Source organism: Apostichopus japonicus, chromosome 4, assembly GCF_037975245.1.
Source record: "Apostichopus japonicus isolate 1M-3 chromosome 4, ASM3797524v1, whole genome shotgun sequence".
NCBI classification, from domain to species: domain Eukaryota; kingdom Metazoa; phylum Echinodermata; class Holothuroidea; order Aspidochirotida; family Stichopodidae; genus Apostichopus; species Apostichopus japonicus.
The window spans coordinates 4,126,686-4,152,520 of record NC_092564.1 but is presented as its reverse complement, the minus strand read 5'-3'; the positions used below and the strand labels follow the sequence as shown (position 1 = coordinate 4,152,520).

The 25,835-nt window shown below is 36.4% G+C and overlaps 1 protein-coding gene and 1 long non-coding RNA gene across 2 annotated transcripts in view; one reads left to right on the top strand and one right to left on the bottom strand.

Annotated features, from left to right (window-relative positions):
• Positions 1–24,871, bottom strand: part of LOC139966203 (uncharacterized) — a 30,612-nt gene extending 5,741 nt beyond the window's left edge. Inside the window, exon 1 of the long non-coding RNA XR_011792507.1 lies at positions 24,748–24,871. This is a non-coding gene — a long non-coding RNA (uncharacterized lncRNA). The remainder of the gene's footprint in view (positions 1–24,747) is intronic.
• LOC139966197 (uncharacterized) lies at positions 800–21,104 on the top strand. Its single transcript, XM_071968996.1, has 11 exons — positions 800–1,162; positions 10,610–10,728; positions 11,572–11,678; positions 12,650–12,760; positions 13,603–13,738; positions 14,003–14,115; positions 14,595–14,758; positions 15,510–15,762; positions 16,909–17,046; positions 18,933–19,084; positions 19,575–21,104. Exons 1-10 carry the CDS (start codon positions 1,154–1,156, stop codon positions 19,076–19,078), a joined length of 1,296 nt encoding a protein of 431 aa, XP_071825097.1. The 5' UTR covers positions 800–1,153; the 3' UTR covers positions 19,079–19,084; positions 19,575–21,104.
• Positions 24,872–25,835: the final 964 nt, after the last annotated feature.

Below are 25,835 nucleotides of genomic sequence, written 5' to 3'. Positions count from 1 at the left end.
GATACGTGTTTGCTACTGTAAATACCGTATTTCCCCCATAAAACAGATAGTTGCAGAATACTATTTAATCCCGTGTTTTTAGTTTTTAAAGAAAGTCATTTGAAAATCAAAGAAGGAGAACTAATATTCATATATTAATTTATTGATGGCTGTAAAGTCAGAGGCTGCACTACTGGTGTAACTACATGATGATTATGATCCTCAGCCTAAATTCTTCTGTGATGTAGAAAGTGAGACTACGCGTAGCACCACGGGTTTACTTAGCCAAGGTAAAGGTGAACTAACAAACATACAGTCCATAAAAGTATACTAAAAGTAGAATGCGAAATCAACATGTGACATCCACATTCCCCCATGCCTGTTTTTGTACAAGTATATTACACTGAAGTTAATCGCACATGTCATTTGTTAGTTGAAATTACTATGGAGCCATCCAAACTGTTGTAAAGAGCCTGAACACAAAGTCAGTGCCATTTAGTACTTTATGTCCAATTTATGTCCTTTATTTTCCAATTGATAAACAAAGGAAACCTGTAATCAAAGGTAGCACAATAGCATTTAAGCTATTTTTATAACTATATAACGGTCTAAGCAGCCTGAGTTGACTTAGAAGGTACTGCAGATAATGGACACTCATGCATGATTTGACGATGTCATTGCCAGAGTGACCTTCCTGTTGCTTGTCCGTCAGGCTTATTGAGTGTGACACAATCGGATGTTACCGTATACCTGAGTTTTCTGCATTGCTTGCTAAGGAGAATTTGCCAAACTGATTGTTGCCACATATACGTCAACATTGAAGGTCTTAACGTGAATGAGTTATTTTCGTACAATCGGGATTTACGTATTGCGCAATGTGTATTGCGACAAACGCCCGTGCGCATAGGTCTGTCTAACAACAGATACAGTAATGGGCCGAATTCACACCTAAATGGATAATCATCAATTCACATGAATGCCTCTTCATTCGTTTTATGGCTTATCACAGAACGTGTTATACTTTGCACCTAATATTGCGCAAAAGCTTCGATGGGATAGGAGGTGATATTTGGCCCTATTGGTCTCTTTACGGTTGCATTACACTTGGAACTAGCCCTGAGAGAATCGTTCTGGTTGATTGAGAATTCCTCATAATTTGTTTTGTCAAGCTATTATGCTTAAGGTAAGTAATTCTTACAAGATTTCTTAGTTCTTAATATAAAAGTGCTGTATTATCTAAAAGGAGTTGTCTGCAGTACTGCTATTATAAATTTCAACCTAAAATCAATCTTTCAGGAAGTCACATTGTAGAAGTGTTTGTTTGATTTTCGATGCTGGTGATTTAAAACATTATTGGCTGAAAGAGTTAATTGAAAGGAACCTTTTTTTCTAAAAGATGACATTGAGTTCATCAAGTATCATCTAGTGCGTGAATAACTCATATGAAAGATCAATTTTTAAGATGCACAAAATTAGCTTCATATTTTACTGTAATTTCCTCCATCTTTTCACTACAATTTTTGAAGTTCTATATTTAGTTAAGGAAATTGTCCATAGTCTCGGTGGTGTACGTCTTATTAACGTTAACACGAAACTCCAGAAAGTGAAACTTGTTTGATCTTCATAACTGGTATCTCTGCAAAGGTCAACAGAGGGCAAACACTGCAAACCTTGTAAGCACGATAACTCAAATAGTGCAGCTTGGGCAAACTCCATACTTGGTATGTACACGAACAAACGATACGTATTGAAAGTGATTCAGTTTGAAGGTCATTTAAGGTTAATGTATAGGTGAAAGCAGGGAGTTGTTTTAACTCCCTAGTAAAAGTATGAAAACCTAACAACCACGAAATTTTCAAAAGCAAAAATATCAATTCCCTAGCGCTCTTCCTTATGCAGCGGTGTAAAGTCACAACAGTTACTTCCCACACCTCCCGTGGACTTACTGTTAGGCCATGTTTTTCTTCACCGATAACAGTTCTTTCCTCATTTCATTACACTTTGTTTAAAACATCTTTAGAAAGGTGGAATAAATCTCTTCATATCTCAGTTGTTTTCTAGTTTCTATTTAGCACGGCACAATCGGACTTTGGGGGTTAAAATGTAGAGCTACGTAACTTTTGAAAACCAAAAGTCACATGTAAAATCATGGGGTAAAACACACATGGCAACCTGTAGCGCCGTCCGGCTTTTGAAACTCCATTATTGAAAGTTCAATTGTGTCTCTACACTGTTAAAAATAATGGGCAAAATTTACCCAACTTTTTAACCAACGTTGGGCATGTATTCAGCAACCTCAAAAGTTGGGCAAAAATTGACCAACCCGAATAGGTATAATAAATTCTCAACAGTTGGGAGGGGAATTACCCAACTGTTCAGGTTAGCCATTTCCCCAACTGTTGGGTGGGTCATTCATTTTGTTGGGCAAATCATTTAACCAACGTATGGGTTAAGGCACCAGTAATGGATCCATCTGTTGGGCAGTTCATTTAGCCACCTGTTGGGTGTATACTAAATTTGTCCCAATTGTTGGACAATTCATGGATTTTGTTGGGCATTTGCAACAACCAAATGTTGGGTTAATCCTGAACCACTTCCAACTGTTGGGGGTTTCTTAGATCGTGTTGGGCAATAATGGAAAAGAACTGTTGGAATTCTAAAAACTCTAAGACATCACATCCTTTGAAATAAAGAAAGATACTGTATTTTGTAATACTTGGAACACCTTTATTCACTGACCTTGAAGAAGACATGTATAACTATCATGGGTGAATAAACTTATTGTTGAATGAACTGAACTTGAACAAGACATATAACTATAATGGTTGAAGAAACTTATTGATTGAACAGTATAATTTGATATAAGAAGTCTTAAATTCAAGTATTCTTGAAACAAGGGTATGAACTGAAATAAATTAATTAATGAAGCCATATGTTTCATTTATGTAGGGTTCACGCACATTACTTGGAAACTCATTTTGATCTGAAACCAACCTTCCCTAAGTGACATTAACATTTCTAGCCTCAATTTTCTTAAGAATCCCACAGGATAAATTTTATGGAAAAAAATGCCAATGGCTTTGTGATTCCTTGCCATGAGAACTAAAATCCCCCTTGTACATCATACACCAACTTTGCATTAATATTTTAACCTTTTACCTTAAGTTTAACCCCAAAAGTTTCAGTAATGTGGATCAAAAGCACATATACACCCTCCATTTCTGGAGTACCCATGTATGAAAGTGTACTGGTTAAAATAAATATTTAACCAATGCAAGGGTGGATCAAAATGGGCTGCAATCAAGGGGTGTAAAGCTCCATACTATAGTTAAACAGGAAGCAAAACAGGTTGTCAGCAATGTTCTTGTACCTAAATGCTAACTGCCTTCAGCCCACTACTGCCCTTGCTGTCTTTTCTTGTTTAGGAAATGGAAATTTGCTGTGGTCAGACTCACTCCCTCTCTAGATCTATGTTAGGACCTATGTTTTCTGACCATAGCTAATCACTTATTACCTTTGGAGTCTTTTAAACTCATCATTAATTAATTAATAATTATGTGGAACCATGTACAAAGTTGAATTTACAAAATTTAGAGCAATTTCTTTTGCACTTGAACAATTGTCTTCCACAATCTAATGATATTGGCAAAACATTTTCCACAAAATGATTACTACATAACTAGCCATCTTTAAATTGTTGAATAGGAAAAGCTCTCTTTTTTAGATGAACATGAATGGAACACTTTTAAACTTTCGTTCTAATGAATAATGGTATTAAAGGAGATATGAGGGCTGGCAAAAAAATGTCTTTGAAAATGTTCTTCATGATAATTAAAACAAAGATCCACAAATTTTGATATATTGCTATGCTAATTTCTGTGTTTCTGTGCTGTGAAGCAAGCTATACAATGTTCATATGATTTAAAAACTGATAACATTCTTTAGGGCCATTCCACGTGACGTAAGTCACAAATCAGAGCGAAATTTTACACTTGTTTTCAATACCATGTTCAGTACAAGTCTGTAGTTAAGCTAGAAGCCTATAGTTACTGAACTTTGAAAACCCAAAATAAATTCTGTCACCACTGCGAAACATTAATGCTTTCCCATTGCAAATTGTATCGCCCTCAACATTTGTCACGTAAGTCATGCAGAGAAATGAAGAATTTTAAACTTTTTGGAGGAAATCAATAAATCCTGTGAAGCTTTGAGAGAAATCTGCTAAGGTGCCTACTATATCTGAAAATGACACATTGAGGAATAACTTCAAGGTAAAATTGAATTGATATGCATTTTATACTGATATTCTAATGTAAATTAGTCACGTAAGGCACACTGTTCAGTTTCCTTTCAGTTTCCAAATATACAAGGTAACACAGGCTAAGGAAATGTTTGCAAGTTCATAACATTGAGATGGGGGAGGGGGAAGGGTCTATTCTACATATGTAAAAATGTAAAAATAGTGGATAGAAAGAGCACAAGTATGTCAGTTCATTGTACACTAGCTCATCACACAGTAGTTGCTGGAAGAATTTTAATTGGTGGTTCAAATCAAGAGTAAGTTTCAAAAACACATTTGCAGTCACATTGTGCATGAAGCTCTGCCTTTCATGGGTGCCCTTAATAATGTTGTCATTTTGAATACAATAACAGAGTAAGTTCAAATCTAGATGTTCAGTTGTACATAAAAAGTCCTATGGACTAGTTCTGTGAAATATCTTAACTTAAGTGCTACAGTAGCTAAATAGTTCCTTAATTAGCCGTAAAATCACTGCATTACTGCCCATTTCAGCACGTTCATTACACAAATGTAACCTTCATATACTTGTATCATCCACTTTTTTTCCCAATTCCATGATAAATGCATGCTTCAAAAATGAATTTCTAGACACCTTGTAATTTGTGTCGAAGTTTGAAACAGCGGTATTAGGGCTTTGGATATGTATCCCATTATGATTCCTCGAGGAAAAAAGGCTCCGAGCCAGGTGATAAACTGTTTAAGGACTGGCAGCATTCTTCATGAAAGCTCTGAAAGACCGGATGGAGAAGGAAAGATTCTTCATTCCTGATTGCTTATATATGCAACTTTCAATGAAATCCCAGACATTTCGGCAGTGGTGCTGGTACTGCAAGTTGAATATGTAATGTGCTTTATAGCAGATGTCGACTCCTTCAGAGAGTGTCTGCACGCTCACTGCGTGCCTCTCCAAGATAATAAACACTTGTGATGGTGTCAGCTTGAAGTCTGAGTAAAACCCAAGGATGAAAGGCTGAGATCTTCATTCACTGCTTATTCCCTGTAAGTATGAAGGCAAATGGGTGTGCTCCTGTGAAACCAATAGAAGCAATGAAAAGTAGCTTTTAGTATTCCATGTTCAAATTTATTTATTTCTGGTGTGTTCTATATTACAGCCAAAACCATTTACTTTATGCATATCACAAATATGTTATTGAACTTGTAGTATAAATTAAAAATGGAAACGTTCCCTTTTGATATGTCTAACCAGTAGGATGATACCAGCACACCACTGATTCATATGTAGAATTAGTTTGGAGAGACTTGACTGACTTAAGATCATGCAAGTGAACAAGGAGATCGTCGTAGGGCATTAGTTGGCACCTCCTTCCCATTCGAAATATAAATGTAGATCACAATGGGTACATGCTAGTTTTGAACTCAGGGATTTTGCACAATCCAATGCCCAACAATAGCAATACTACACCTAATACTACTAATACTACTACTACCACCAACGACAACGACAAGAAGAACAAGAACAAAAAAAGAAAGAACAACAACAACAATAACAGTAATGATGAAAATACAGATTAAAGGGTTTTACAGATCAGTGGAGCCAGTCACAATTCTCCAACAATCATGGAGAGTAAGTTGCTGCAGTCTTTGTAATCCACACAGGGTTTTGCTCAGGTTCCTCACAAGTTCACATTTTCACCTGAGTGGAGTGAGGCCATCAAGATAAGACTGCCTTGCCTAAGGACACAATGTAGCCGGGATTTGAACCACTGATTCTTGGATTACGAGATTCAAACCCTAGCTGATTACAAGCAAAGTCAGCAGCTGACATGAATAATGCATTTAGACATACCCTTTTTAATTCAATAAATGATGAAGCATGATCTGTTGCCGCTGATCGTCCTCCAGTTTTGGCCTTGCTTCTGGTCCCAAAAATAAGTGGTAACATGAGCAATGACAGGTTGTCCTTCTCCTCTGCAAGTGAAACCAAAATGCTAAATTTAGCAAAGCATAAAAACCTCAAAATCAATGGTTGTTGTAATATAATAGTCTATCAGGAAGTAAATACCAAATTCAATAGTCATCAGGTTAGAAACAATAGGGTAGGTAAGTAGCTGGGAGACACCCCCCTGCCCCCCCCCCCCATTCAAAGAAAGATAGTGATCCTGTATTCAATACGGGAAATATACAGAACATACTTAACATCATCAACCTGGTTGTTCCTGAGGTTATATGGTTAAAGGTCATTGTTTGACCTCTGCTGACTTAATTTATTGTCCTTTGATCTACAGTTTCTATATTATCTACAATAAACACTAAGAAATTACCGTAATATGCTGAAGCTACTGTAGCTTGCCACTGTAGCATAATAAAAACGATACACATTGTAAACATAAGCCCAAGATTTCAACCACGGATCACCATAGGCTTATCATAAGGATAGAAAAGGTTATTGGAAGTTCGAACTCCACACTTAAACTCGAGTAGGCCTATAATACGTACGTCGGTATACAGGTATCCTTTTGTCACTGTGATAGGCTACACTACTGTATAGGCTATATACGCTAACGTTAGTATTACTTCTAGGCCTAGCATAGGAGTACAAAATGTTGATGAAAATTGTGTGAAAGAATCGTCCCAGTTTATTCCGATTACTTCAATCCCTTTACTGAAATGATTACCTTTCATAGACTGAATTATGTCGGGAACAAACAACCCCCAGCTCTTGAGTAGATCTTCCATTTCGACTTTTGAGGCTGTCAACTCGACGGAATATGTATGTAACCCTTCGTCGTGCACGCGCGCTCAAGCAAACTTTGCATGCAAAGTTGCCCAACGTTGGTAAACGTCGCCAAGGTAAAGCCGAATGCTTGCCCAGCGTATGGTATAAAGAACCGAAATTTCGCCCAACATACGATTACGATGACAGAAAAGACCAACATGTGGACAAATATGAGCACGGAGTTTACCAACTCGATGGGTAAACAAACTAATCTGCGATTCGATCATTTTTATATATAAATTGGTCACTATTTGACCAACACAGTTGAAAGGGTACTTGCCCAACATTTTTTTACCCAGTGTTTTAACAGTGTATAACAGTGGCTTTCCTCTTTGTCTAAATTGAATATGCATTACACATGAGTGGCAGATTATGTACATATACAAATTATTGTGATTGGTTTAAGTTTTCAATCGGACCTAGAGGTAACAAATGAGAGTCATCGTTAGAAAATATCGACCTTCTTGCCCAACCTCGAGAGACGCTATTGTAGACGCCCGCGTTGTCGCGCTAGTATAGGGTACTGTAACTACGCACGGTTTAATCGTTTGTGTGTAATTTTACTGAATTTTGTTGCTATACCGTTTAGAACTCACATTCAGTTTAAAAGCACATTAATTGGTAGTTTAACCTACCCAAAATTCCCATAAACATTGAGCATGCAATAGTTTGCGTCACAGCAATATAAAGAAACCCCCGCAACAGAATGGATCAGTCCAATCTTCCTTACTGTGTTGATCCACAGCGCTCACGTTTGGGAGCGATGAGTCACACTTTATCCTTCAAAGAGCTTATATTGCAGTACTTTTTAGTGTCGTTTTGGGGGGTGAAGGAATTGAATTGTTAACAACTTGTAAACACAAGTCAGAGGGATAATAATCCCTTTAAATTTACGAAAATTGCTTCATCTTTTATTGTAATTTCAATCGTCTTTTCTCTACAATTTTATTAATTTTCTCGATAAAGTTCTATATTCTATAATTGGTAACTCTGCAAACGTTAACAGAGGGCAAACACTACAAACCTTGTAAGTACGATAACTCAAAAAGTGCAGCTTGGGCAAACTTCATACTTGGTATGTACACGAACAAACGATACGTATTATGATTCAGTGTGAAGGTAATTTAAGGTTAATGTATAGGTGAAAGCAGGGAGTTGTTATAACTCCCTAGTGAAAGTTTGAAAACCTAACAACCACGAAAGTTTCAAAAGCAAAGCTTGGATGACCTTCATTCTTGGTACGTACATAAACCTCATTGTTTTTTGTGGAAGTCAAATGTCCTTTCAGATCAACGCATGAATCTAATTTGGAAAGATAGTAAATACTAAAGCTCATAAAGTATAGCATCAAAGAACATCGTAATAAATATTTAAGTACGCATGAGTGCAAGATTATTGATGATCGGATTTGAAGTCAATAAAAGTTAGCACTTACAAACTTGATCCAACCTTAATTCTTTGTCCCTATGTCGGCCCACTGTGCTTGAAGAAGAATATTCTAATGCGAACCAGTATAAAGGTTCGTTGCTGTACTCCACTGAGGTGCGCTTATAGGCCTAGAAAACACTGAAGACCAAACATTAGACCTCTCAAACCCCCAAAGGGTAGATTTAGGGTAATATACCTTTACACCAAATAACAATAGTGGTTCTGAAGACAATGTGCCACATGCTTGACTAAATATAGTTGCCATTTAACCTAATGCACGAGACGTTATGTTACTATTCGTCGCTTGACTGTCAGTCAATATTGGTTATATTATTCAGTTTTGCAAATCAAAGGTTTCCACGAACTGAACTGTCAACTACTGAGCACTTTGTTAACCTGCGAGGAAGCAGAATAAAAATGTGTTCACAGAGGGTTTATGCTACCCTCTAGACCTACGCATACAACGATCATCATTTAGGCATTTGAGCACAAGTGTTGTATTTTATACAGCAGTATCGATTTACCATCCCGTCTTACCCGGCCAGACATAAAAACAGTTTTTGGCCATTGGATAGATAGAGAGAGATAATAAGGCTATTGTATCGCCCACCTTCTGCCTATGCCGAGATGACTTACACATGCCCAAGTGGGATGGTGAGAAACAGACAAATACAAACAAGACATCAACTTACAGACTTTCGTTATTATACAAGTCAACGCTGTTAGAAAAGAACATGCCTTTCACGTGAACGTGCCAGAGAAACCCCTTAAAAATGATAGAGACATAATACCATCTTCCACGGCCATAAATAACGCTAGCAACACAATTTTGTAGAGATTGTAGTTTGTAATGAGACTTGCATTAAAACCACAGTACAGAGAGCTGTACATACCAATGCTGTTAAGAACGAGTTAAATTATGATAGTTTTCACAACATCACGAGGAAGAAAAGACTTTTACCTTTGAAATATAACGTATTGTCCTGAACCAAGCGGAAATGGTGGTTTCAACCGGTTGACTGAGAGAGAGAGGGTATTGGCAATGAGAGCATCGATGTTTCTAGCAACTGTTCTAAAGCGAATGCAATGGCCGTCCACCAATCCCCACCGGTCTCAGAATAGAATTATTACCAAATAACATAATTTCGTTTTTTATCAGGGTTTATATTTTTCATTGGCCATGCAAATATTATTGCAATAAATATACGATTGGATATGGGTTTGTATTTTATCATTGTGTAGAGATGATTACCAGTAAATTAATCTTTAATCTCGGAATTCATTAACTTGATATCATTGCCAGGCAAATCTTAGTAGTTAACTTAAAAGAAGTTAAACGTAGGAGCAAGTTCATGCCTGGACTCATGTATGGGTAACACAAGTTCACTTTTACTGCCAAAAAAGTATTGAATATGTTTTCCAAACACTGAGGAGTATCTATGAAAGACCCAATTTTGCTGGTGCAGTAAGATTTTGCTTAAAGCAGAAATAGATGTTTCTTTCTTTAACGAAAGACCGATATTGTCCCGATTATTCCCATGTTTCCTGCGTTTCACTTCGCAGATTTTTGTCATCATTATCAAACCAAGGACCTTGAGTGACAGCTCTCACTCTTTTAGTTATTATGGGTGTATATATTATCTAAATTGAGTTTCAACTCTATCACAAAACATAATATATCCTTCAAAGTTAGCAGTGGTCATATCACCGAGAGAATTTCAATGTCACACTTAATTCTAAACGAGAACGTGGTAAATTTTATCCGTGGAATTTTACTGTAGCAAATCGCAAATGTTTAGGGTAATGATCAGTAGTGGATATTAATAACAATAAATCGGTTTGACACGTTTATAATACACAGAAAAACTGTTATACACACCTTTCTTCACGCCAATCGCCAGGTCGACTCAAACACATTGCCTCAAACGCTTCAATAGCCAATGAACAATGAAACGTCAAATGAACTTTGTTGTTTTACGATAAAATATTGAAAGGGTGAAACCCTACATGAGATCCACCAGCTTAATCCGGCTCGCAAAATGAAAATTGGCCCACGAACTTGTACTAATCGGGGACTCTATAGGTCTTACGAATTTAACGGGGTTATGTGGATGCATATAATATTGCTTTCTCTACACTGTTTTTGTTGTTGTCTTGCTTCGAAGGTCATGAAGGTGTTATTGTGTATCGCTTTGCTGCTGGCCCCTTTTGCCAGTTCCAGCACAAATGCACAAGGAATATCCCTAGATGTTGATGGCGATCATGTCTGCACAAGAACAGAAAGGTATTTTGTACATATAGCTTCACGGTTGTATTTTGCATTAAAGGTTTGGTATATGACGTTATACAACATGTCTGCAATCTACTACAAGTCGCCTAAAATCATCCTTTAATATTGAACTTTGCCATCTAACAACTCCTTAGACACTTTTAACGGGTCTATAAAGTGAAACAAATAGAAAACCCGATTGGTGCCACTGTAATAAGGTTTGTAACACAATGTTTCCTGAAAGACATAAATCTGTGACAAATAAATCCTTTAATGGCAATGTATTTTCAGTCTACTGAAAAACTATGCTCATGGATATGTCTGCCGTTGTTTCAAGAGTACCCTGTTCTATGTAATTTATAATGAATTAAATTTTCCTAGCATAAGTCATAGTTGATTAACGGATGTAAACGTAACATGAATATTCTTCTTCTTTTTCTTTGACAACATTCAATCGATTAATTGATTATAATTTATTATGCAGTTAATAACAGAGCTTATTATAAAAACGTTAATTTTCCTTCATTTTGTTTTCATTTTTCAATGTTTGTACTTTGCGCAGCTACTACAGATCGTTCCTATCGCCATACTCGGATTATTATCAAATAACGGTTTATAAACGCAACCAGTTGTATACCAGAAGCTCTTTACTGGCCAATATTTACATGCTGTCAAGCTACCTGAATCTTATTCAATATAAGATTTTTTTTTTCAATTTGATTGCTACATTTATTTGAGTTAAAAAGTGATCTTTTCTCCTATTAATGTTTCAGATTAGTTGCAAATAGCAAATAAAGTAAATAACAGATCTTCATGCTATTTGACAATATCTAAAATTACAATTTTTTTCGTTACCAGTATAAAGTATATAACACAACACAGACAAGAATTCAAAGACGAGTACAGATCTGTACGGGAGTGCTGCGATGGGTATCTGTATGTAGAGCCAGAAAATATTTGTTATCGTAAGTATTCAATTTTTAATAAGCGATGATAAATGTAACACAATTTAGGGCTTATATACAACCAAACTTGTTAATGATGTCTCTGCACCCAACCCATCCCCATCTCCTTTCCTGTGTCATAAAATGTCGTTTCCTTTCTCCTCTCTTTGGTGGAAGAATGACATGTGTATTATAGTTGTATCGAAACGTTTGATCTTTAAAAGTGTCTACTTCAGACCATCTTTCGGTATAAGAAACCACTAAATAGTGTAAAAGTGGTAAATTGAGATTATGGACTTGTAACAGTAATTTGAACTCTACGCTTCCCTTGCAGTCGGTTAGTACCTACACATTGCAATATCCAATTTCCTCTAATAACTTCACCATCTTCAATAAACGAAGCAGACAATACTTGTTCATATGTCGTCCGAGTGAATCACGGTACAAAATAATAATTGCCCCGATGGAGATAAGATACAAACTGAATACACCGTTATAACTTTTAATGCAAACATAACAAGTTACTATGAACTGCGACATAAAGGCCGACAAAGGTAATGCATTACACATTACGCTATACATTCCACTGCAATTAAATGCGCTCGTATCCTTATTGAAAATCGTAGCGTTCGAGTAAGTTTTGAATAAGTAGGCAATATAAGAAGTCTAGTATAATATGTTTCTGTTAGAGATATTTGATATGTAATATCATATATTTTTGTGTACCTTTCAAGAATCATTTCTCTGCTCCATCGCGCTTTCATTCTTAAACATGCTAACCAATCATTTTTACAAACGCTTCAGGCTGTGGACCTACCCAGTCTGTTGTACAACATGTGATACTATTGGGATGAATGCTTCTGATATGCAGAAAATGATGGCATAAGCGACAAACTCAATTTAAAGTGACATCATTTCTAGAATAAGTGATGCTGACATCTGAATGTTGATAGTGAAATCTGTTTGCATACATTTTGTGTAACCCTTTCTAGCGTGTTCCATAAACAAATGTGGTTCTAATTGTGCCAACGACTGCTGTTGCCTGAACGGAGCCACGTGTGATTCTACGGATGGTAGTTGTACGTGTGCAACAGGATACACAGGTAAGAAAACCAAAAGACGTAATAAATACGTTTGAGTGTATCAAGTCAGCCAATGGGTACAGTACTTTCTTTGCTAAAGATATAGCAAAAAATATTGTTATAACAGATCTTCTCGTCAGCATTTTTGTGAGTCTTGTGTCTATAATTCAACCAAATGTAGTCACCAATATTGTATTTTACAATATATGTACATCGTTTAAGTACCATAAACTGAATTCAACGTACAGGGTCGTAGTTTCTGGAATCAAAGTCTTGCTTGTGTGAATATGCATTATCGGTAAACACATAAAGATATCATAATGATTTTTCATCTCTCTGAATGAAACCCAGCCTTGAGTGCAACTACATCACTTTTTTCAACTACTGAAGTGTTGAGAGGGACAGTGGGGTTCATAATACAAATATTATGAAGTGGCTTAACAGATTAAATTTTTTTCTATCAATGTAAAGAGTTTTCCTCTGTTTGTGTCTTTATAAAAGAAATCCATTCATCTTTACGATTAGTAAATTATGTATTTTGACCAATTGATATTGCTTAATTATTTATAACCACATGTAGGATTGGTTTCCATTGAAAATGGAAGAAAACTGTTGTCATGAAAATCCAATCACCACATTACAAACTTGAAAAAGTCTATTTTGAATGATTAAATTCCAACTTCTTTCTATCATATCAAAATATTTTACCAACACAGCTTATCCAATTGGTTGGAGGGCTTAAGAATTAGGGCCCTCAACAGCCTCTGCTTGAATACTATTTCACCATTGTGCTCTATAATAAAAGATAAGATAGCACTCAAGAAACTGTACTTTTAGTGACTTTTTTTTTTTATTCGACTCAGGGTATAATTGTGGGTATACCTGTACTTGGCACAAATATGGGCAAGACTGTCAGTTTGATTGTCAGTGTGAGAATGGAGCTGCCTGCGATCCAGTTACCGGTGCCTGTAGTTGCACTGCTGGATACAGAGGTCCCCGGTAAGTAAATATTCTAAAACTACTTTCTCTGTGTGCAGAATATAACTATACCCGACAGTCTATTATTTTGCAATAATAGATGGAATTTTCATTAACATGAGCATATCCTTAACATAGCATGGTCAGAGAATTAAACTCACTTTTACTTAAATTCATCAATAGCAAGTAATATGGACGGAAGTCTTGTTTAGAACCTGCTTGGACAATTACTCAAAACTGGAAATTGGTAATAACGATGAAATGATTGGATTTTTTGTTTTACAGATGTGTTGAACGTTGTCCAGAAAAGACGTATGGAAATGGTTGTAAGCAGACTTGTCAGTGTCAAAACAATGAAACCTGTAATCACATCGATGGCAGATGTGTTTGCTCACCTGGTTAGTTTTCCTTCATGTCATTTTGTCTTCAAGATAATCAAAGTATGATACATATTCATTTTTTCATGCGTACAGTGTGAGGACAGAAAGAATTAATCCTATGTTTCTCGTAACACTGACGTAGCTGATATATTTCGAAGGAAAAAATCTTTGTTAGCTGTTCTAAAAATCTCTTTTTTATATGCATTACCACCAAAACTTGTTTGTTTTACACACCAGAGTTGATGCCATGTTAGGCTCTTCAAACTGTCACTCCGTTGAACTGCAATTCATTAACCATAGTCACGTGATCATTGTCCATCACATATCATCGAGAAGAAATTACGAAAATACCTGTTTGCGTAGTTGTATTTGTTGGATTCCACTTCAGAATATGAAGTGAACAATCGTAATACCATATCACCAATGAAAATCTGTTAAAGTTTCTGGTTCTGTCAAGTGTGTTGAGCAAATTGTCCTGTATATTCATCTGTTTTCAGGATGGCAGGGATTGTTCTGTACAGAACTTTGTCCAGCCGATCATTTCGGCCCGGGATGTAAAGAGACGTGCTCATGTGTAAATGCCCAGTCATGTGACCAATACACCGGAAGCTGCAAGTGCGACATTGGATATATTGGACAGACCTGCTCAGAACGCTGTTTGGTAAGACTTGTAATCTTTGTTGAGGTATTGCAAGGCAAAGTGGAGGGAGAGGATAGGTGAACAACCGGCATGTTTCGGGCCAGTTGTACATGGAATATATGTTTGCTTGAACTATTTTGGTATAAAAGGCGTGCTCGTTAATGTTGGTCCCTTCACTGAGACATTTTAATTTGAACAACTTGGACATGAAATATTTCTATAAAATTACGATGTAGATATTTCTCTTGATATAAAATACATCGTTTGACAATCTTGTAATGAGCTATATTGATTTGTCTTATGATGTTTAAATATTTATTAAAGCCTAATGAGAAAGATATTCATTATTAATTTACAAACAATCTGATCTAACTCGAGTTCTACTCTATTTACTTCTAGGTGCTTAAAGAGGAATAAAATTGTAGAATTTTATGAAATGTATAATGCTCTTCAATACTAAAATCACATAACAATATACATCAAGTTTGACTTGGTATCTTTCCCTTCCACAGCATGATCAAAATAGTAAAAGTTTTGAAGTTTACTCATTTTCCCGTTGCATATGAAAATGAAGTATTAATGTTGAGGGGACGAATCACGTTCATTTAAAACATATAGGAGATTGTCTCTGTTTGATCAATTGCCATCTTAAAAAATGGCTGAAGGTTCGGGGAGATTGGTAATCAAAGTAGAAATGATATTGTGAGTAGCACTCCTTTTGAATCCAATCAATCATGCTAATGATGTACAATATACGTCCATAATTTTTCAGAATGGTACGTTTGGACGAAACTGTAATCTGACATGTGATTACTGTGTAGAGACAACTGGGTGCACTATCGTGGAGGGCAAATGTCAGTGTAAACCTAATTTCTATGGCGTGCTTTGTAACAGTCCTTGTGAGAATGGATTTTGGGGAGACACCTGCAAGGAGCGATGTTCATGTGAGAATGAGGGATCTTGTCATCCTACAACAGGAGAGTGTATTTGTCCTCCTGGGTTTACTGGCGCACATTGTGAAAAAGGTAAGTAGACAAGACTTAAATCATTATATTTTTCTTCCGATGACAACAAAGAATGTCTGAAGTATCACTAACACAGAATAATAACATTGAAGCTTCTGCACTGAAGAACATTGTAACAAACTGACCTCGTGACTAGGTATTGACAGTATGTTCAACCACCTCTTTGTTCTAATCGAGTTTAATTCATAAATGTTTTTTAAGGAAGTAACTTTGTCATATGTTCCTTAAAATGTTTTCAGTTATTTTTTTCATTACTTAACCCAACTTATATAGGCCAATACAGTGTAATAGATATTTAAAGTATGATATATTTTCCCACCTTTTTGTAAGAATTGCTATATTTAAAAAAAAATATTTTTGCTTGAGAAAGTGCTAAATTACAATGATCGTGACAAATATTTTTGTCTACTACAAAATTTATGTTTGGCTGACGAAAAAAAAAACACGTTGCATTCAATTCCCGTGTATCGTTTTTTGATAAACCCACATTTGAAGTTACCAAAGAGAAACTTGAAGCAAGCAATTGTGATGTCATAGATGCAAACTGAAAAAGTTGTTTTATGTTTTGGTACGTCAAGTTTCTTCTTGAAATTCGGGATGCAAGAACATATGAATACACTACACCTATTGGGCTATTAATAACTCCACATCCCCTAAAGCAGAGTTGGAACCCTGTTGAATTTGAATTATTCGATGTGCCGTTTTGTAATATCAAATATTTGTGTGCAGCTGTCTACTTTATAAAAAAAAATGTAACCTGAATTTATTCTAAAATGTAGGTGTATGTAAAAAAAACATTGGCAATCGCTTTAGTGCCCTCTGTTTTTGGTTATGTGACTTGCTCGTTGGTCTAGTTTGTTCTGAAAACTGTCTTTGCCAGAACAATGCAAAATGTTTTTGGAATATAAGAAATGGGGAAGTTTGTCGTCTCACTATGACTGCTTTAGTACTTTAATTAAATTACGATGCCTCAGTGTTCTGTTATATTGTATTTCTTCAAGTAGTGAGGCATATATGATACATTTCTGTAGCTAGTTTGAGATTTGCTAATAAAAACAGAAATATAACTCCCGATGATTTTGATATTGGTAAGCTGAAATGAATGCATCATGTTCAAGAGGTTTTCTCGTCTTGATTTTTTTTAAGATTGTACCAACTACACATACGGATACAAATGTCAGTACCAGTGTTCCAGCGATTGCATTTCAAACAAACAAACTTGTGATCCGGAAACAGGTGTTTGTATTTGCCCGGCCGGCAGGACAGGAGAAAATTGTAATGAAGGTAAGTCATACTTGTGTTCTTCAAAAGTGAAGGTAATTATCTGACCAATTTACAACAGTAATTTGAACCTCTTAGCAAAGACCAATTTTATATATGCATATACCTGACCTTGTAAATGAGGTCCAATTTTTGGGATATGCCTCACGTAACATCCTAGCCATCCATTCCTATAAACGCCGTTTATGCTTTTGCATTAGTCACTGATAAGGACCACAACCACTCACTTCAAGGAAAACGAAAGGGGTTCTGATAGATATTAAGATGATGATTGTGGTAAAGCAACACCAGAAGTTGCAGCCCGCGCACGTCAAGTCGTCGAGACAAACCAGTGATGTGATTCACTACCTTATCAGGTCTCCCCGGATCACCAAATCAGATTCCTACCTAGACAAACAGTCATGACTCCTCACTCAAAAGATGATGATTCCGATCAGGCAGAAAAACATTTCTAACATAACTAGCTGGGCCTCAGAAACGGAAATCTATCAGAAGAAGGAAAGGTAACACTGAAATGTGACCGACACACCAGTAGGAAACGAAATCGCAGAAGCAGAGAAAATTGAATAAGCAAACAAATGCTATTCTTGCATTTGCTAAGAAACATTTATACTCGCACAAACCCAAACTAACCAAACAGAATCATCAATTGGCTACTGAAAACAGGTCGTGCACCGAATTCGGCCGCTTAATAATGGAACTACTAAATGGTGATTCCGACTCTGGGAACAGGAAGTAGATCAGGATATTGTTGAGGGTCAAAGTCCCCGGAACGTCGAAAATAATTAATTACATTCGCCGATTTCATGTTCGTGGTGATGATGATTTTGTTCTGAAGTTTGTCGTTGTCAATATTACGCAGAATTATGGCTGAATGCGGTACGTTTGGTGTGAGCTCAGATGGTGAGGATCTGTAGTCACGTGATAGAAAAGCAAATAATTTGCCAACGTCCACCCTTGTTTTTCCAAACTTTTATATGCGTTACAAACTTTTAGGAATTAGTATATTAGTTATCCTGTGTTAGTATGCGTAATTATTCTTTAAATTATGTAAATATCTACAAGAAAGGGGGACATGCTTGTTGATCATAGACCTTCTAGACAGCTTTGTTCCAAATCTCTCGATCTTTTACATGAACCTCGATCAAATTCAAACCAGCAGGCGATCGTGCCTTTTCTGTTTTTGCACCTCGTCTATGGAGCAACACAGATATCACAATCAGACAGTCCACTTCTGTAGAGTCATTTTAAAGTCTAGTTAAGTTAAAAACCTCTATGTTTAAAGAAGTCTACGGGTAAACTGTTATGATTATTTTCATTATTAGTATTGGTCTAGGCCTACTAATACATTTTTGTAAAGCGCATTTAAGCATTTTCCCCCCATACTTAGAATTTAGCAACACTGAACTATATATCAAAGACATTATGCAACTGCCTTTGGAAAAGTGTATAATCTTTACTAAATCACTGCTTTACCAGTTGTTTCATGAATCAAATCCAAGGTTTGCTTACATAATGATTAGTGATGATTTGTAAAGAAAAAATAGAGCATAACTGCCAGCATTCGCAATTGAGTTATGTTTGAATAAAAATGCAAGCTGTGAAATATTTTAACTTTTCCTGTAAAATATATAATTCTCCACTGTCCCGAGCGTTATAGTCAACTCTTCTCGCTCTTTGGGAGAGTTGAGGCAATTCTTTTTCCATTACAATGTTTCATGCATATGCAATGATATTGAATTACGTTTCCTAACTCATCTTGCAAACTGTTATTTCCTTTTCACTCCAAAATGTTTACCAGCTTGAAACGTAGAGAAAGTCTCCTGGCTTTCCCTTTCAGACTTTAACGTTTGGGTTTGTTAATGTAGTATATTATGTTTCTTTTCAAGGGGACACGAAAGATAGTGGTGATATTTCCTGGACGACCTTTATACCAGTTCTCCTTTCTGCCGGCATGATCTTGCTGGTAATATGTATTATGATATGCATTTACGTCAAAATGCAAAAGAAGTATGCCAGATATGATACTTTTTAATGTAAGGTAAGTTCTCAGCTGTCGGACGTACTGTCCATACTGTATCCCTTTTGTAAGTGGTTGCTTTAAGATTCACAATTGCAGCTCCCTGAATATATCATAACAATGAGCATGAGCTAATCTTCTTGTGAAGCGCTTCTCCAATTTTCCAGGACCAAGTGGCTCTAGCCACCATGAGCCGTACCCATCCTCTCGTCAGGCCTGAGTGGATTACGTGACATTGTTAGTCATGTTTTGATAATACCAGTGCAGGAGTCATCGTTTATCTTTAAATGATTGAATTAGTCACATTTCGTTGGTAATGTAGTCCACTGATAAAGAAATGATAACGTGAGAAGAAGAAATGTCATCAGAACGTTAGAAAATAACACAACAAAAGCCATTTCCGCTGTAGAATATGAGCGTTTCTGCATTAGATGATTTTCTTAATCAAACTTGCCGTTGTTGCAAAGCACAGTTTTACTCGTAAATAATTATGTATTTTCTGCTTTGTTAGGTACATCAAACGTCAATAGACTGCACCATCTAGTCCTATCATAATGACCTCTGTAGAGCCTCCAGAGTGACTCGATATGCTACTGTTGCTGTCTACATCCAGGGGAAAAATTGTTTCTAACATTCCGCTGCTATTTTTAAATATATATATTATGATAGTCGTGGGTGTACAAGTGAATGTTTTAATCCTCTTCTATGGTTAACGATCAAGTATGTTTTTATTTCTCTCAAGTGACGTGCATTCATAAAAGAGCATGTGATGGATAAATGACATATTGCATGGAAAAAACTGGGTTATCCAGATTTGAAGTGTTTCGCGTGTCATTTGCATGCAGTCTGAAAGGTAAAAGATATCAAGATATAAAATGTTTAATAAATGTAGGGTTAAACCATTACACATGGGTTTATAACAGAGAATCATGTTCTGATCAGAAATATAAAAGTATGGATTGTTTCATTCAGATATTCAAATATTTTATAAGAGCATTTCCATATTGCATAACAAAAATGCAGTTTTAAATCCTCGATGTTAATAAAGTATCCTTAGTAACTTTGTTTATGTCATTGCTATCTACACTGTAATTATCAAGTAACGTGAAGAGTTTTTTAACCACCCCTTAACTAATATAAGCACCAGTCATATAACGAAACCGGACCGCAATAAAATTTCAAATGTGAAAACGTCACTACGTAACCATGAGCGCTATTAACAAGCAACTAAGCAATCTCACAAAACTGCTTCCGAACATGATAGGCACCACTACTCGTATAAGTAGCAGTTCCATGCATAGTTGTATGCAACCAACACTAGGTCTAAACTGTTGGGATCATACTAAACAAATGACAAGCGAATGAACCACTGTCAGCACCAGAAATTATCAAATGGAGGGGCGGGGTAGGGGTAGTGTGCAAATGCACCTGTTGAAAATGCACATGACACGAACATTTAAGCTGGTGAATATGTCCCTCCCGACGCCCACGCATAATCGGTGACCCAAATTTTGATTCATGAATATTTGAAGTTGAAATTTTTGCATGAAATTAAAAATTGTGACAAAACTGTAGTATCATATGACGAGGGTTGCACATTTATTTATTTGTTTGCCACAAAAGTACAAAGTGGAGGAAGTACATTGATAGTATGGATTCGAGCGAGCGCAAAGGAATGGCCATGGGAGTGAAATTATATAAGATAATGATATGACTAATGATAATTGAAATTGTCACAGATCGTACCTATAGTGAACTGGACGCAAACCTCTGTGATGTTGTAGTTGCACACTTGCAGCGAAAATGTTTTGGTTTACTTTACTGTTACAGGTTGTATCTACTGCGATGTATCCATGGCAACTCTTGTCATGCAATCAGTCCACTTGCCTTGTTTTTTATGCATACTTTAACGGTCTGTTCCCTCTCGTTGGTATATTCTTTGCATGTGCCGTTTAAATTGTAAGATATGAGGGCATATAGGGAAAGGTGGTGGTTAAAAGCGGACACAATGCGGAATCAAATAAACGGAGAGTAACCCTCAGTTTGACTTCAGTCATTTTTCCGTGTATACTTCTTGTACATCCCGTTACGCGTAACATGATATCCACGTTATTGTTTTAAACTTGGACTGGATGGGTTCCAAATTTAAATAAGGGATGTGAAGGTAACACTATAATGACGATGGTAGTGTTGTCATACTGAGATTCATAGCAGTTTTAAACTTTAAAAAACTAGAACAATGTTTTACTGTGCGCTTCTATGACCTAGAACCACGTTGCTTCAAAACGTTGCTGCAAAACGTTTCAAATAGGAGTCGAATGCAAATTTTTCCAATCATCTGTCATACGTGAGTTTTCCTCTGGACTGTCCGTGTGTGTCTTCTGTGATCTGTTTACAATACAATACATCTGATGATATGTATAATACTGAAGTTTTCCATAGGGATTGTTTAATCCCGTTCGATAATGATCATACCCTAATTTGTAGAACTTTTTAACCTCCCGAAGGTTAATCCACACTTTAATTGACGAAAGCCAGCAGAATCCCCAAAATGACCAAACATTCGACTATGCTTATCTATTTCCTAGACATTTTGTCTAGAAACATCAACTGTTGATCTTGAAATATCCGAATGTCTCAATTTTTTTAGTTTGTGTTCTTGTCAAAATTTTGAGCCTTGCTGTCAAGATATAAAATGATTCAAAAAGTATGTTCTTTGTAATTATTACCTGTTGGGGGGAAATTTCACCTAAACTGTAGATATGCAGGTGTTTTTAATGACTTTTGTTGTCAAATTTCGGGACAGAATTCGAAAATTAGACTCATATCTGTACGTCGTACATATTTCGGGGTTCTATAGGATACGACACTACACTCGATATGCGATGCCAACTTCACCTTTCGACATCTGCACCCACGCTACTCCTCCCACAAGACACATCACCAGGTATACCTTCTGTAAATCCTGGTGGTCTATGGAGATGTGACTGTACGATCCCATATGTTCTCTTGTAGTTATTTCATTGCATGCACATGATAGGAACACTCGCAATGGGAATGCTTTGAAATTGAACTTGATTCTTACGATATGGCTTAAGTTCAGTTTTAGAGTTTAAGCTGCATGACATGATCGGAACATGATACTTACGCAAACGAGGTAATCTACTACTTTTGAAATGCTATCATCGCTGTATGTGTACCGTTTACGGGGTTTCACACAGTTTGACTAGTCGGATTAGAGAAAATAGAATCTGTCATTCAGTGGTAATTTATTTACTTGAACCTGATTTAATATTATAAGCGTCAGCTTTTCATTTCCTCTTTGGTTAACATTCGAGATGTTTATAGCAATTCAAATAATTTCAATTTATGAGTATCAATTTCGTTTAAGTTTACTTCAGATGTATATGTCAGAACTGATTTAGTATAAACATATGTAAAAATAAACAAAGCAAAAATTAAATGCTTAATTTAACACTAACACATCTGCAGTCCTGCATGTATGAAGATTTTGTGGAGCATGCACTGTATGAAATGTATACAAATGAAATAACTACAATATTATCTCATATTGTTTATAACATGAAGTAACTTGAAAGCATTTAATGGAAGGGCAAAGATACATAAATGGCACTCTCAAATCTCACAACCGCCCGGGAAGATGCATTCCCCATTATATATCAGCACAAGTAGCGCATTCGGAGGCACACTTATCGCCATAGTAACCAGGTGGACATGCTGAAAAGGGGCACTAAAATATCAAGCAATTACAAATCATGACATTGTAAAGAAGTAATTATTTAATAAAACCATCAAATATTTTTGCATCATATGTCTTGCTGAACATTTGATCCTTTATTTTAACCTTTCTACCAAGTTACAATTGGATAATTCTTTATTTCAAATCTAAAAATGGCAAACACATCCCAGGACTATATGAGTAATCAGCTTGACTAGCTAAGATTCGTTTCATATAATGAAATACACACCACAACTTAATCTATTTGGCTTTGACTGAAACATTTGTAAGCGAGGAATGCTGAGGAATGAATTAAATTGACTCATTTGAATCAAGCTCTCTCATTATCATTCACTCTAAACTCCATGAGGTATTTCAGTTCGATCAGTTGTGGTATTATTGGTAGTAGCACTTGGTAGGGTTGATAAACTGTTAGATCTATTATCTAAGCAGTATCATCCACTCCACATCATTGTGCACAATGAGCTGACCACCTAACAACTATACCCCATAAGAATGCAGTTTCTATTATATGTTTCTTCATCCACTTAACTAGAAATTCTGCATTTCTACTGCTAATACTGTTATTGAGTACAATAGAATTGTTTGAAGTTCTTGTGTCGTAGTATTTAATCTAAATCACACTCAAACTCAGAATAATAAAGATAACCACATAAGTTGAACAATGTTTATCACATTTGTGTATCGATCTTTAGTTAGTTGTCTTCAAAGTACGATGTAAGGTGACCGTACTGCTTCGAGCTAACACGAAAGTAATGTAAAGTTAACTTGTTAACGTAGCTTAATGGCAGTTTCACATTAGCGTAATATACGCTAATTGGTTCACGTATACAGCACTACTCTTCACAGCAAACACTTGAGAACGTATCTTGAAATATTTCAAAATATTAATCAACCAATAACCAATCGAGCAGCACCACTCAGGAGGATATGCCCACTTTTGCCCGCGTTACAGCCCGTTAACCACAAATACGCGCGAGTAACGCAAGTGCAATAGCAGAGCTATGACTTTAAAGCCAATGATAATTTCATATTAAAGAGATCAACTCACTCTCATCGCAATACCTACCCCTTGTACATTGTCTGCATTCACAATATCCTGTCACAGAGTCGCAAATGCCCTTGTTCTAACAGAGACAGGTTTCAGGAAGGATGACCAAACGAGTAAGGAACAGTAGAAAATGTATGACTGCAGGACAATTTTAATGAGATCATAGTGTTTTATTGAATGGATTCAGATCATTTCATATTATTTTTTGACAATATTGTTGTTCCCATTCTTATATTTAACCTTACCTCTTTGAGGTTTGACTGCTACGATTGATTTAATACATTGAATTCTTTTACAAAGGCTCTTTTGTGGACACGAAATTTGCTAGAAGGTTTTATTATTATTTTATTTTCAGTTGAATTATTGTTAGAAAAGATTTTGATTTATTGGAATACCAGGAATAATAAACAGGCCTTCCTTTTACGGCTACTAAAATGGTGACTGGTGAAACCATACTCTCTACTGCAATACCTGGTGCAATACCCGGAAACTAGAAGCTAATATACGTCGAACGCGAAACTGCGTGGAACATTGTCTTGGGTATATTTCAAGCCTTCGGTTAGTGCATACCCACAGAAGTGAATTAAATTGTTCTTACAAGAGTCGAAAGGTAAACAGTTCCGTGAAGTTTACCTAGGATCAGACGAGCGTATGCCATCATATTGTTATAGTGAAACCAGATAAATGTAACGTCATATTGATATATATCGCCACGATATAAACATCATTACCCATACATAACATCTCATAAGATCATATGATGTTTACTTCTTTCCACAGGAGTTGGCAATCATCAAAAGGCAGTAACTTGCACCAATGATTGCAATCACAATCAGACAAGTAAATAGTTATACTTTTATACTGTATACTTACGTGCAATCTTAAAACACCAGAGAGGCACTGCACGTAATGCACTGTAGCATGTTTGTAATAGTAGCGTTGTATTTTTTGGACGGTTATCAACTCTAACTGTAAATTAAAAATTACGACATCCATCAGCACAAGGGCGTAGGAACCGGGGGGGCTGGGGGGGCGCCAGCCCCCCCAGTGAAAAATGTGGAGGGGCGGAAGTATCATTCCGCCCCCCGCTCCGCAAGTCAGAAAACCCCTTTTTCATTTCCAAATGAGAAAAAAAAATCTCATTTGGAGCACCAAATTGCATCTAAGGCCAGGTGAAAATACAAAATTAAGTTTACAAAATGGAGTGGGTGTTGAAGTGTGCTATATTGCACCAAATTGCATCTGAGGCCACCTGGAAATGCAAAAAATTCCAAAGGGGAGGGGGACACCCCCTCCCCTTAGACCCCTCCCCCAGGCCGGCCATCAGTCTTCAGCCCCCCCCCCACTCAAAAGTACCTTCCTACGCCACTGCATCAGCACATAACATATGAATAACTCTAGCCAAAAGAACATATATATAGTTGAAATGTTTTTTGCTACTGTAAGAACCGTATTTCCCCCAGTAAACAAATAGATGCAGAATACTATTTAATCCCGTGTTTTGAGTTTTTCAAGAAAGCCATTTGAAAATCAAAGAAGGAGAACTAATCGTATTCATATATTAATTTATTGATGGCTGTAAAGTCAGAGGCTGCACTACTGGTGTAACTACATGTTGGTTATGATCCGCAGCCTAAGTTTTTCTGTGATGTAGAATTGAGAGTACGCGTAGCACCTCGGGTTCACTTAGCCAAGGTTAAGGTGAATTAAAAAACATCCAGATACCTAAACTGGTCCATAAAAGTATACGAAAAGTAAAATGCACAATCAACATGTGACATCCACATTCCCCGTGCCTATTTTTGTACAAGTATATTACACTGAAGTACATCGCACATGTCATTTGTTAGTTGAAATTACTATGTGACATTAAGTACTTTATGTCCAATTTATGTCCTTTATTTTCCAATTGATAAACAAAGGAAACCTGTAATCAAAGGTAGCACAATAGCATTTAAGCT